The sequence below is a fragment of the Rhipicephalus microplus genome, chromosome X (genome assembly GCF_043290135.1).
Source record: "Rhipicephalus microplus isolate Deutch F79 chromosome X, USDA_Rmic, whole genome shotgun sequence".
Lineage (NCBI taxonomy): Eukaryota > Metazoa > Arthropoda > Arachnida > Ixodida > Ixodidae > Rhipicephalus > Rhipicephalus microplus.
Window position 1 is genome coordinate 449,849,438 of NC_134710.1, and position 14,433 is coordinate 449,863,870.

At 45.6% G+C, this 14,433-nt stretch overlaps 1 protein-coding gene across 1 annotated transcript; it reads left to right on the forward strand.

The window, feature by feature from the left end:
• Nucleotides 1–11,569: 11,569 nt before the first annotated feature.
• LOC119161793 (putative nuclease HARBI1) lies at nt 11,570–13,677 on the forward strand. Its single transcript, XM_037414307.2, has 3 exons — nt 11,570–12,139; nt 12,835–13,046; nt 13,308–13,677. Exons 1-3 carry the CDS (start codon nt 11,570–11,572, stop codon nt 13,519–13,521), a joined length of 996 nt encoding a protein of 331 aa, XP_037270204.2. The 3' UTR covers nt 13,522–13,677.
• The last annotated feature ends 756 nt before the right edge of the window (nt 13,678–14,433 follow it).

The following is a 14,433-nucleotide window of genomic DNA, read 5'->3' on the forward strand; positions in this document are numbered from 1 at the left end:
GCAACATGACGGTGGAACAACGAAAGGATCCCTGGATCAGTGGCCTCATAAGCATTCTTTCTGATTCTCTCACTCCTTCGCCGTCTCGCGCTCTCCACCGCTAAGCTAGCAACTTTTGCCTAAAGGATGATCTTCTTTATCGACGCAACTACCTTTCTGACGGACGCAAGTGTCTCCTTGTGATACCCCGCCTTCTCCGAGCTGCTATCTGCGAAGCTTTTCACGCCGACCCACAGTGCGCCCACGCAGGCCTTTTCAAGACATACGCTAGGCTTCGGCTCAGATTTTCTACGTGCGGAAATTCATGTGCTCGTGTGAACAGTGCCAACGACAAAAGTTACCTCCCGGCCAAGTCTACCCGTCACAACCTCTTCCTTGTCCTAGTTGACCTTTTGATTCCGTCGGCATTGACATTTACGGACCACTACTATCAACTCTAGCTGGTAATCGCTGGAGTATTGTTGCAATAGACCATCTGACACGCTATGCCGAAACAGCCGCGCTGCCGACTGCCAGAGCCCGTGACGTTAGAACGTTTCTGTTGCAACGTTTCATTCTGCGTCATGGTGCCCCTCGCGAGCTCTTAAGTGACAAAAACCGAGGCTTCCTTTCTGACGCCTTGAAGGCATTAATCAACAAATGTCGAATCGTGCACCGCACAAGTACAGCGTACCACCCTTAAATGAATGGCATGACGGAGCGCTTCAACCGTACTCTTGGCAATATGCTGCGGATGTACGTCGCCTCTGATCATTCAATTCTGGACCAAGTTCTCCCGTTCGTCACCTACGCGTATAATACTGCCGTACAAGCTACTACTGGGTTTTCGCCATACTCTTTCTGTACGGACGAGAACCTTCAAATACAATAGACACTATTCTTCTATATAAACCTTATGAGTCCGAAAGTACAACTCTGTCGAAGCTGCCCGACATGCTGAAGAATGCCGCCAGCTTGCCCGCTCTTTTTCTACCCAGGACCAGTGGCAGCAGCAATCCCGCCAGGCTGGGGACCGTTCGGCTTCAAACTTTCCACTTGGTTCATTAGTATGGCTTCGGGCACTTGCTACCGCACCTGGCCGCTCCGCAAAACTTCTTCCCAAATACATCGGGCCATACTGCGTTGTCGAGCAAACGTCACTCGTCAACTATATCGTGGAGCCCATCATCCCATTCACAGACCTACGCTACCGCGGTCGTGACACCGTCCTCGTCTCTCACCTCAAGCCATACTATGACCCATTAGTCGTTTCTTATCCCTAATTCGCGAGGATGGCGCCTTTTTCTGTGGAGGGCGATTGTAGTGAAGAAGAGAGGCCTCAGCGGCATTTCTCGGCGCCTCAGGGGCATCGCCATCAACATAAGCTCGTGCTTGCTGTGCTGCCTGACGCTGCTGACTGCTTCGCCTTCTGCGTTTTGCTCTGCGAAACAACCCCTTTACAAGATATATATATATATATATATATATATATATATATATATATATATATATAGATAGATAGGTGTGTGTGTGTGTGTGTGTGTTTGCTGTGTACATATCCAAGTTAAATTTCTCAGAACAAGATGCATTCCTGCCTGCCCACACTTTTGACAGTTATTACCAGAACTACACTTATATTAAAAAATATTGTCATAAATTTGATGGCTCGCATTGGTGTTACCCCGAAAAGCAGCACAATTTAAGCTGTCGATACAAAATAAGAACTGGTTACTTGAAATTACGAAGAATACAGGCGGGCTATATATACAATTGGCACTTTTTAACATGTTTGTTGTTTTTAATCTTTTGAATTTGTATAGTCCTTTCAGAAAGCAATAATTGTCTTCGACAAAAATGGCATGATATAATTGAACCATCACCGATAAAATTTTTGTGACAAAGTTATTTATATTCGGGTTTCTCGTTAAACAATCGAGCGCATGTAGGCTCTTAAAAGGAACACTTCTGCGGATATTGTAGAGACTGCCGACAAAATGAGCGTGTGATTTAATGACATTTTTGATACTTCAGCTTTTTTGTAGTTTGTCCATAGCAACTTATGATGTAGCCCAGCTCAAAGCGCTGCTTTAGTAAGAAACTAGGTGGATCCGTGCAAATTCCGATTGACATTATTTGTTTGTGTGGGTCGGCAGGCTGTTGAAACAGTGAATGTCTCGACGCAATTTCGGCGTACCTGCGTGTTCACTCGTGCACTGTGGCATTTAGCAAGTGTGCATACACTTATAAAGGCTCAGAAGTGCATTAAGCGCGATTAAAACAAGCAATCACACGCTTTCGCAGGCTACGGCGCGTGCGCTCCTCATGCAGAAGTTTCGGAGATTTTCAGTACTATGGGACTACAGCGCCGCCGCTACTGTCGCCCACCGAAGAATCAGCTGAGACGCGGCTGCCTCGCTAATGCCACTGCCCTCTTATAGCACACTGTAACAGAAGATATGAATGTGTACTTTGAGTTTGTCCTAATCTTAGCCTTGTAAGTTATGTCTGTCTGGCGTGAGAGTAACTCTAGCTGGCAGCACCTCCGACTACAGCGCCACCGCTGCGAGATCATGAATGGAGGCACGCTTGGAGTGGTCGGTTTTCGCTAACGCCGTCGGCACGTACCAGAAAGCGGGAAAGCGCATGTCGCCAGTCTGGTCCTTCTCACCCGATGAAACGGTATACAGACGAATTCCATTGGACTACAATACACTGTAATCAGCCATACGTCATGAAAAAGTGGTAGCCTTGTCGTCGAACGCTTGAAGCACGACTGAAATCCATATAAAAATGCTTACATGAGTAGGAAATACTAGACACTTGGCGAAAAAGTAGAATGAACTCAACCTGTAAAGATTAAAAAGAAAAGTCTAACATTCACTCGTATAGATCACTAACAAAAACATCTGTCCTATTCAGGTTGGTGAGGCGGGCCGAAATATGAATTATAGAAACGTTGCAGAGCAAAATGATATTTTGTGAGAACTTCAGAATGGATTCTGAGTCGACAACAGGTGGTTAGACGATAACCTGTTTTTATTACTCAGTGTATACAATTATGTGAGATGGGAAACAGGCCCTCATACGTAGTTTGTCTGGACATCACTGGGTGTATGACAACGTTATTCAGGAAATGTGGTGGGACATATTGAAGGAAGTGGCCATAGGTGTTTGTCAACTATGTGTTTTCTTTTTTTGTGGAGTGACATATGCCTCTCTTTGCTTATACTACGGAACAATAAATATAAGGCCACAACAGCAAGCGCACTTTTTAGCGCAAGAAGAGAAAGAAAGACGTTAAGATATGTGAAGTTTCTTGTCCAAAAAATTGTCACGCAGTTTATTCACTGCTCGCTGCCGAGAGAGTGCCACCACCACTTCGTGACGTCACGGCGGCAGCCTTCTGGTCTTCAAAGTCTAGATGGTGGTGCATAGAGGCCCACTGCGCATGAGAAACGGCGGAGAGAGGAGGTAGTTGTCGATACTTGAGTAAAAGAAAAAAAATCACAGCCATATGAACTAAGTGAGTGATGTTAGATTAGCTTGTTAGGAGGTGCACGGGGCGTTTCTTGGCGAGACTATTTGTGAAGAAAGGCATAACTAACAAGCCGGCGCGTGTTGTGTGCATCAAAGGCAGCGTTGATGTGGAAGTGTGCTGATTGGCGCGTCGTGGAGGGAACGGAGCTTCAAGATGCAGTGGCGGTGCTGCGGCCGGAGTAGAGATGCGAAAGACGCGTGACCGGTCGCCCCCGATGCGAAATACCGGACTGAATTCGTCCGCTCTGTTCAATTGTAACGGTGCCGCTGTAGAGAGGTTGATGTTCTTATTATTACCTCGGCTACTGCCTTTCCACTAGCTCAAAAGTAAATAAAAAAACTTCTTTAGGCAATACCACATTGCCCCGCAGGCGCGCCGAGCACTATGGGAAAAGTTAGAAAGCCGAGCCAACCGGTTCTTCTTACAGTGTCCTTCTAGAACACTGTACTCTTACTGCGGCCGTTTCTCGTTGGAGCCATGCGAGCACAACGAAAAGAACATGCCGCCGCTTCTTGGATAGGGTCTGAACACTCCTGCACGTATATCTCCGCATGAAAAGCAAAATTGATAACGTAGTCTTTGTAGGTATCACTGGATAGGTGTACATGGGACGTATTAGTTGTATTCGAGCTGTTGCGTACCCATAGATGTTGCAAAACATGATATCGTGAGGAATGGAGCTGAAACACTCAATTCATAGTTATTCAATGATTAACTGGCCATAAAGCGCTATGACTTTTATTGCCATCATGGTTTTATTGGACCGTTAACACAAGACTGCCGAGAAGTGTTAGAGCTTTAGAATTTTCGAAATTTTTGTGGACAACTCACGTGATTTATTGACAACTCACAGACAACTCACGCGAAAAAGAAAAGTTAAACAGATTCCAAACGTATTTAAAAACGAAGGAGTGGGACTATAACTGACCTGTGAGATACCTTGCTGTGATCATTTGCGGTTTCTTATAAGATGCTCAAGTATCTATGCGGAGCATGTTTTTTGGCAGTATATTTCGAAATGAGAGAAACCACTGCTCAGTTTCGCGTAGGCACGTATAACTGCTGTTCAAAGAGGAATAATGATGTCGTACTTACGATCGATAAAGAAAAAAAAAACACCAAAACTTCGCACATCAGCGGAGCAACAGTTGCCAGCTGAAAAAAGGCACGGTGTTCTGCATATATATATATATATATATATATATATATATATATATATATATATATATATATATATATATATATATATATTTTAGGAATGAAGATCGATGGTCCGGTGTAATAGATGATTGAAGAGAAGGACGCACGTACGAAATGTGGATTTATTAACGTTTCGGCTGGTGGACCAGCCTTCGTCAGAATGATTGCAGTATGTTACAGGCATTTAATATATAGGTAGGCGGATGTATACACAGGAACAGTGCACCACTGCCAGATGCTATGCGCAATGAAAGCAAGGTACATGCGCATGGTGGACACAACACCGCACTGTGACTCACAATCACAAAAACAAAGATATCGCGTAAAAAATAATAATAATCGCGTCACTGGCCAGTGAGATACCACGAGCACAGAACATATAAGAAATATAGGCAATGCGCCGAGCGTACATAGCACAAGATTGACTCTACAAAATAATAATAATAACGATACATAATGCACTTTTACGAAGGATTAAACATCCATTCACACACACACGAACGAGATAAGTCTGTCGCCGCATGAGGCCGAGCACGCACTGTATTCTACGCAATTATGCTAGCCAGTTTGCCCGCGTTTTCGTTTAAACCCCTAGAAGCCGTTCCGAACTTATGAATTAGAAATGATTCGCGTATCTCACGCTTATAATGCGACGTGAATCCCGCCTCCAATACAGTTGCCCTAAATGATTCAAAACTATGTCCGGTAGTGGCGACGTGCCTAGAAATCGGCAGATGAGGCATGGAGTGCACATGGGCCTTGTGATTGTTGAAACGGTAGCGAAATGAATTTTCAGTATGACCGATATACTGCAAGTGACAAAAGGAGCACTCAAGCAGGTAAACCGCATTATCTGTGTCACAGGTGAAATCGCCACGAATTTTTAAAGTGAAATTGTTTGCGGAGCTTTTAGCCACAGCGGTGGTTGTCATCTGTTTGCATAACTTGCATCGAGGTTTGCGGCATGGATGGCAACCAACGTGTGAAATGTAATTGTTAGTCCGTACTTTGGAGGACGTGAGGATGTCCTGCAAGTTCCTACAGCGACGAAACACGGCGCGGGGTGGCTCTGAAAAAACTTCATTTAGGTGATCGCTTTGCGTCAATATGTTGTGATGTTTCCTAAGAATGGCTGCTACATTGGGTGCGGAAGCGCTATGCGTGAGTACTAGGTTAGCATTATTGAGGCTATGGGAATGTTTCTCTGCATTGATCAGTGTTTTTCGGTCAAGCATATCAGCACGTGCCACTGCGTCATCAATCATCGGTGCCGGGTATTTCTGCTTTAGAAGAGAAGCACGCAGTTTATCACAACTAGCGATGAAGTCTGCTTGCTCGGAGCAAAGGCGTTTAAAACGAACAGCTTGGCTATATGGTATGCTGGATTTACAATGTTTAGCGTGACTGCTGTTGAAATGTAGGTATTGTTGTCGGTCAGTAGGCTTTTGATAAAGCTTGGTGGTTAGGTTGCCGTTTATTAGGCTAATAGATACGTCTAAGAAGTTTATGGTTTCAGTCGAGTAGACGTGCGTAAAAGAGATGGATGGGTGAACGTTATTGAAATCTGATATGAATGAGAGAAGGTGCGATTCACCATGAGGCCAAATAAAGAAAATATCGTCAATGAATCTTTTATAGCATAGCGGTTTTAATAGGCGACTGCGTAAAAACTCCTCTTCAAGCTTCCCCATAAAAATGTTGGCATAATTTGGCCCAATCTTAGTCCCCATCGAAGTGCCGCTGACCTGTACATAATGGACTTCATTGAATATAAAATTGTTCATGTGGAGAATCATTTCAAGTAGCACCGCAATGGTAGTGCTGTTTACTGGCTTATCATCGGAACATTTCTCATACGCTTCTACAACCGCGAAGATGCCATCCGAGTGAGGGATGTTTGTGTAGAGTGACGATACGTCCAGCGTTACCAGAAAGGAACCATTAGGCACGGTAATGGTTTATTCACCGGTTCAACCGTGAAGCCAGCCTTTTCAACAGTCTCTTACGCCGTTATTGCAGACGTTCCAGTACGGCGCACCTTCTGGACCATGCACTCGAATGTTTTCCCCCCGCACGAGTCCTAGCAGCGGATGGCGTACATCTCAGCTTTGAAGGCGTTGCTCTCGTGGCATGTCATATCCGACAACTGTGCTTCGAGTCTCCGAGTCAAGCAACCACTGCATCTTGGCAAGATTGTGCCCCAGCTATACAGCACCATACGCCGTCTACTAGAGGGGTAGGTCCTGAGCCGTCCACAGCCGTGTCCCTGCTAAAGAAACCAACGGGCAAAAACAAGAATCGTGGTGATCGTACTGATGATGGTGGGTGCACTTCGAGAGTGATCCGAAACAATCCCACCCCCGAATGCCAGCCACCCGCTGGCCATTGTCCTTCGCAGAGGGGTAAGGAACACTACCCGACCTTCGACACATCACGACACACAGCGGATACAGCCCCTCGCGTGAGTGGTTCCACTGCAAGTTCTTCCGTCATCCTGTCCCGCCGTGGCCATTCTTTGCAACAAAGTGAGGGACGCTTTACTGGCGCCGCGGCATCAACTGCTACAGAAGACATCGCCACTACTCAAGCAGGACCCACTACGAAAGCAGTTGGTCCTACTGCTCACCCAAGGTATCCACTTCGAAAAAAATTTTCCGATGCTGTAAAAAGTAATTCGAAGAATTGACTAGCTTCGACGCATGCCAATGAGAACTTTACCTCGCACCTTTGTTCCAAGGGATTTCAAAAGATGAGAAGGGCAGTGGAAAAACGAGTTCGTTACGAGCTACACACTGCCACTTTAGAAACTTACCTCGCTGCTTCTATTGCACCAAAAGGTCTGAACCTTTTCCTACGCCCTGCCACTTCTCAATTGTCAAATAATAACGCAAAAAGGTGGCAAGACACCCTACAGAAGTCTTCGCTAGAACTTCTGCGTATTACTGTTAATCATTACCGCTCGGCTTTGAAATCTCTGATGAACGAAGAGAAGAATATGTGTAATCAAACCCCGCTTAGTACTCTGGAGGTTAACTCGCTGTGCATATTCGAGGAAAAGAAACGCAATGAAATATGTGCTGTCAAATGTAAGAAGTTACTCAGGGACGGCGTGATGTCTCATTGCACACCCGCGCAACTCCTTAAAAATTTAAGTACGGCGCCGTCCCGTTTCGAAAATACACCCCGTTCGGATGATGTTTCAAACGTAGTCAACATATCGAACTGTAGTCTGTCCAAAGATGAAATGTCTGTATTATCGCGTGGTTTGAAGTTTTGCCCCGCAACGGGTCATTGCGATGAATTCCAGCTACTCAGTGATTTAGATAATTTCGCACGCAACCTGAGATTGAGGGAGTTCTTTCACGGTAGAAATAACAGTAGCCATGCTTCCGGGGTGCTGCCGTCAGCTAAACGTTGGACACCACCATTACAACGCGATAAATACCTTGATCTATATATTGATGCTGTTCAGCGCGATGTAATTCAAGCATATAGGCAGAAAACTTCGTTCCGTCGAAATCTGCGCGACGGAGAACTGAAAGCGATCGAATTATTAAGGAAGCGCAACGACATCACCATTAAGCCAGCCGACAAGGGTGGTGCCATCGTGGTTATGAATAAATTCGGTTGCCGCAAGGTTATAAATATGAATGTAGATGTGCTTTCACACAACAACTGTTTATTGTGTCGACGTTTCGACGGGAACCCCGTCTTTTTCAAGGCATAATACTATTTACACATGTTCCGTGTCTTATAGCCTGTCGAGACAAGAGGGAAGGGGTCAAAAGAAAAGTAAAAAAAGAAAAAAAGAAAGAAAAGACAGAGAGAAAAAGAGAAGAGGAAACAGCAAAACGGGAGGACAAACATTAAATAAAATATAGAAAATCTAGGAGAAGAAGCAAGGCCGACACGGCGTAATTAGACAGGGGCAGCATTTCAACAGAGTAGGGCAGAGGTAGATGAGCAATGTCATCATTGTCAACAATACCTCCTCCGCACCCACTCTTTCCCAAGTGGGCAGTAAGCCGCCGTTCTTGTATTTCACCTTTCCGTGTAATCCGCTGGCGGCTCGTTCCTCTTTGAAGTTTAAGACAAGTTAACGGGGAGGGCTTAAGCGCTTCGAGTGCATGCTGGTGGCGTCGGGAGGAACGAAAAAGCCGGTGGTTGAGGCACCGCCATCGATATTCATTATATGCGATGGCTCCTTGTCAGTGAAGGAACAGAATGTGCGTTAAAACAAAAAGAAGGAAAAAAAAGAACAGAGGGGGGAGACTGTAGGACATCCGGGACAGTCACCACACAGTTGCGGCTCACTGGGAAGACATGCGCGCATGTATGAAAAAGTTAACGAAACCACCTAGCTGTCAGCTCCTTGTCAGTGAAGAAACAGAATGTGCGTCAAAACTTAAAGAAGAAAAAAAAGAAAAAAAAAGGGGGGGACCGTACCACATCCGGGACCACTTATCTGTGCGTTCCGGCTGTGCTTGATGAGGCAAATCATTTCTATGTTGTCAGATGCATAGGCCAAAAGCTTTGTTAGCGGGTAATAATATTGTCGTAATGAAACCGGACTGATTAGAGAGAAGCGTTTGCGTCTTTTAGCGGTCGTAACGCTGACAGAGTTCCTGGGTTTTGATTTATTCCGTATTTTATCGTGTTAAACTTGTAGATAAAATAAGATTCCCGTTGTTCCCGTTCTCTCATTGTTCGAAAGTTGTTTTCAAGTAGTGTAACCCTGATGTCATCAAAGCTGTGGTCTTTTAATGTGCAGTGTTTTGAAAGTGGAAGGCCCGGCAGAGATCGTACATGTGCCCGATGGTTGTTGAATCCAATTCAAAACGGAGTGTCTGTCTGGCGCACGTATTGCTTGTTACATACCCCACATTCCAGGAGTTATATGACGTTGTCTGAGTCACAGTCTAGTGCACCTCTTATCCTGTGCTTAAAATCCGAGTGGGTGCTTTTCACCACTGTCGTTGTCTGCATGTGTTTGCATACCTTGCATCTGCTTTTTCCGCAAGGGTGACACCCAATTTGAGGTTTCACACCTATCTTTGAATTTATTAAATGATCCTTTATATTTTTCGGCCGTCTGTATACAACACAAGGAGGAGAAGTGAAAATTTTGGATAGTCGCACGCTCTGTTCCAATATGTTAAAGTGTTTTTTAGGACCTTGTTTATGTTCGGTGGGTTGCTCGTGAAAGTTAATAGCAAGTTTTTGTTGCGGTGTTGCTCGGCGTTTTTCTGGTGGTTGAGAAGAATCTGGCGGTCCAGATTTTCAGCTTTTTTGATGGCGTCATCGATGATAGCTGGCGGGTATTCTTGATTAAGGAGTACTTCGTGCATATGTGTGCTGTTTTTGTGGAAGTCCTCGGTGCGGGAGCAGATTCGTCGGAATCTGTGTGCTTGGAAATAGGGAATGCAGGTCTTGCAATGTCGCGGGTGGCAGTTTTTGAAGTGCAGGTATTGTTGCCTGTCCGTAGGTTTTCTGTATACGTTAGTTACCAACGCACCATCGTCAACTCGAATGAGTACATCAAGAAAGTTTACTTCAGTGTTAGAGTAGGAGTGTGTAAAATAAATGCTGGGGTGTACCTGGTTGAATGCCTGTATGAATTTGAGGAGCTCGTTTTCCGAATGTGTCCAAATTATGAATATATCATCTAGGTACCATTTATAGAGTAATGGTTTGATATTACAAGATGAAAGAAAATTGGACTCTATGTGGTACATGAATATGTTAGCGTAGTTTGGGGCCATTCTTGTACCCATTGCCGTACCGCTGATTTTAAGATAGTACTGGTTGCTAAAATTCAAAGCTGTTCAAATCGAGGACAAGTCTTGTGAAGATTTCAATTACGTTTTTGCTTGGATAAGCGACAGGGTTTTGTGTGCCATACGATTCAACAAGCGCCCTTACACCATCGTCATGTGGGATATTTGTGTAGAGTGAGCTAACATCCAATGTTACGAGAAAGGCACGGTCTGGAATTTTCACGTCTGCTATTTCCCGAAGGAAGTGGTTTGTGTCACGCAAGAAGGACTCATGTGTGGGTGGTATGTCTTTGATTAAAGAATCAACATAACTGGAAATGGGTTCCGTTAGCGTTCCCGTGCCTGATATAATGGGTCTGCCAGAGTGATTCTCTTTATGAACCTTCGGCAGCATGTAAAAACGACCAGGCGCCAAATGTACCGTAATAAGTGCCTTTTTAAGCTTTGAATTAATGGCGCCTTCACGTGTGAGATCCTGTAGGGTTGTTACAATGATCTTTTTGTGCTCCGTGGTAGGGTCAAAGTCGAGGTGTTTGTAGAATTGTTTGTTATTTAGTTGTCACTTGCCTTCCTCGATGTAGTCCGATCTATTCAGAACAACAATCGCGCCTCCTTTGTCTGCTGGTTTAATGACGAGATCTTCGCAGTTGCTCAACGTGAGTAGTGCCTCTTTTTCTCTTTTTGATATGTTATTCATGCTTGGTTTGTGCACCTTGTACGCATGTATAACATCTTTTTGAGCCGAGTCTATATAGAGATCCAGATGTCGATCTCTGTTGGCGTCTGGGGTCCATTGCCTTCCGATTACCCCACGAAAAAGTGCGTTATCTTTTTCGGGTTTATCAAAGAAATATTTCTCCAATCGTAAATTTCGTGCGAAGTTGTCTAGGGCCCGTATTCACAAACGCTCCTTCACTCGACCCTTCACTCGAAACGCTCCTTAAGTGGCGTTTTCGCATTCACAAACCACCCTTCACTTGAAACGCTTCCTTCACTTGAGAAAATCTTGAGCGTTTCCTCGAGATTTCCAAGGAAGCGATCGAGCTACCTTGAATCATCCCTCGAGCCAAGTATCATGGCGGATTACGCGTCGTTCGTCGATTATGTTCTCCGCGTCGACGAGCTTTTTGGCGACGTGGACGACTGTGTAAGCATACCACGCCAACAATTCAGAGACCGGTTGAACCGCATGGAGCACTTCACAGACAGTGAATTTCTCGCCCGCTATCGCTTCACCAAGAGCAGCGTGAAGAAGCTACTTGAGTGCTTGCCATTTGAGGAGAGCTGCAGCAATCGTGGCCACCCTCTTCCACCTGTGATGCAGCTTCTGATTACGCTGCGCTTTTATGGAGCGGGTACTTTTCAAGTAGTGATGGGCGACTTGGTGAATGTGTCTCAACCGACGGTGAGCCGCGTCATCGAACGTGTGTCACGGCTGATCGCGAAGCACTTGTTCCCGGCTGTCGTGAATTTCCCTAACTCCGATGACAGGTTCCGTGAGACGATGGTGGAATTCTACCGGATCGCCAAGTTTCCCGGTGTGACAGGGTGCATAGATTGCACCCACGTCCGTATCAAATCATCTGGTGGGCCGAATGGCGAAGTTTACCGCAACCGGAAGGGGTACTTCTCCATAAATGTTCAGGTAACTTGCTCATTCTTCGCTGCTAACGTTGAAAGCTTTGCAGTACTTCTAAAATGTAGTAAATCAACATTAACATTGCACAAGGCATTCCATGGGCTGCATATTAGCAAAAAAAAAACTTCATGGTAGATAATTCGATTATAAAACCCCGTGCATGCTATTGTAACAACGTGGCGTATTTTTATTATTTCGTTTAGCTTGTTTGCAACCCAGTAAAGCTGTATTCACAAGAAAGACCAAAGCGTGATTTAAACCCATGGATTGCTTGCTATAACACCAAACATCACATGTGATCTCGCGGTCCTCTTTCAGTCCGCGCTAAACAATTCGCGAGATGAGCGAGCAGGCCCAGGTCTCATTTGCAATGCTAGGGGTGGAGTGGAAGGGGGGGACTGAAGTTTTTGGTTGCAGTGGTAATTCACCCCTCTCGTGCGAGTGCTGGCTGCGAAGCGATCCGAATGGCGTCACATATATTCCATGAGTGTTTCGTCTGCGATGACGCCTGTCCCGTGAATGCAGCTGATATTGGCCCACAAATGGAATAGCTTTAAATTTTTATGACGGTAGCTTTGCACTTTGAATCATAAGTGAATACTACTGCACTGAAACAAGATCATGCAGGCATTAAGTACGTTCGTAGTAGACGGCTGCTTCAGCACAAAAACACAGTATAACATGTATTGCATTTTCGATAGGTGATTGCAGGGCCAAAGCTACAAATATACGACGTCGTTTCGAGCTGGCCGGGATCAGTGCATGACAGTCGTATTTTCGACAACAGTCGTGCACGTGTTCTGTACGAGAAAAAACGAGTACCGGGTATCCTACTTGGCGATGCCAGATACCGCTGCACGTCTTTCCTCATGACACCGATGTCTGACCCGCCACCGGACAGCCCTGAGAGCCGGTTAGTACGCCTGTATAACCCCTTAACTTTCATCTCCAGAACGAAACGTGTATGTGTGTGCTACCTATCGCGCTTGAAGTCTTTTATTACAATAAGCGTGGTACATGTATCGTTTTTGGTGCCCTGAATATATCCCACGTTACAATAGAATCGGCATATTAGCAGCAACAGTTTTGACTAGCGGCCTGGCTATAATACTCAAGTGTATCGTTTAATAAGTGTAGGTTCATACAGTAATACGACATTGATTTCTTTGCATAGGTATCAAGCAGCTCACATGCGCACTAGAAACACGATCGAGCGGGCCTTTGGCGTGTGGAAACGTCGCTTCCCGTGTTTAGACATGGGGCTACAAAACTTGGCGGAGCGCTCCGCCGTCATTACAACGGCCTGTGCTGCCCTACACAACCTTGCAGTCCTAAGGCAAGACGCGGAACCACCACCTGTGATTATCCCACAACACTTAAGGCGGTAGCAGCCTGATGTGGCGAACCAAGCCGACACTCTACTCGGATCTCGATGCCGAATGCGGCTGATTACTCGTGCATTTACCTCGCCTAATGAATAAATTGTGTAACATGTTCTTTTGAGTAGACCAACAACCTCAGATTGGGAAATCTATGCATGTTCAAATACGGGAGCATGCTGAAAAGTTCCTGAATTCGTCACGTTTTAGGTTTTCTTTTCATCCTTGCTGACTCGCAACAATAAATATTTTTTATCACACATGGAGCAGATGTCTTTTGAATAAAAGCATCAGGTGTGTGAGATTGCACACATGCTTTATTTTTGTTCCGGCTGAGTTTCTATGCGCGGCTGCTGCTGTTTTTTCTGTAATTCAGAAAGGAGCTTCTGGCGCTCAATGTTGAAGCGCCATTTTTGCTGCTCCAGCTGCTGCTCCAACAGCTGCACTTGCATTTTATGCAGCTCCTGCTCCCGCTGCACTTGCATCCTGTGCATTTTTCGTTGGTGCAAGAGCTGCTGCTTACGCAAGCGCAGCTCCAGGGCATGCAGCTGTGCCTTGCGCTGCTCATCATTTTTCAGGGCCTCCATTCGGGCCGCAGCTTCTGGGGCGAGCACACGCTCTATGGCTGCTAGGCGGCTTCACGTTGATTTCGGCCTTGGGCGTTCTCCTGCACCAACTAAATTTTCTCCATTTTCTTCTGGAGCTGCTGCTGCTGTTCGTGACTCCTCGTTTCCAGGAGCAACTACTGCCAAGGTGTCAGAGGGACAGCTTGCGCAAGCACCTTCCGTGGATGGCTGTGTAGTATGAGGTCCTGGGGAACCAGCACCCTCGCTCGATCGCAGTTGTAGCTGAATTGTCTCGTCTGCACACACACAATACAATTGCATAAGGTAGGGAAACGTAACACGTGTAAGCATTGTC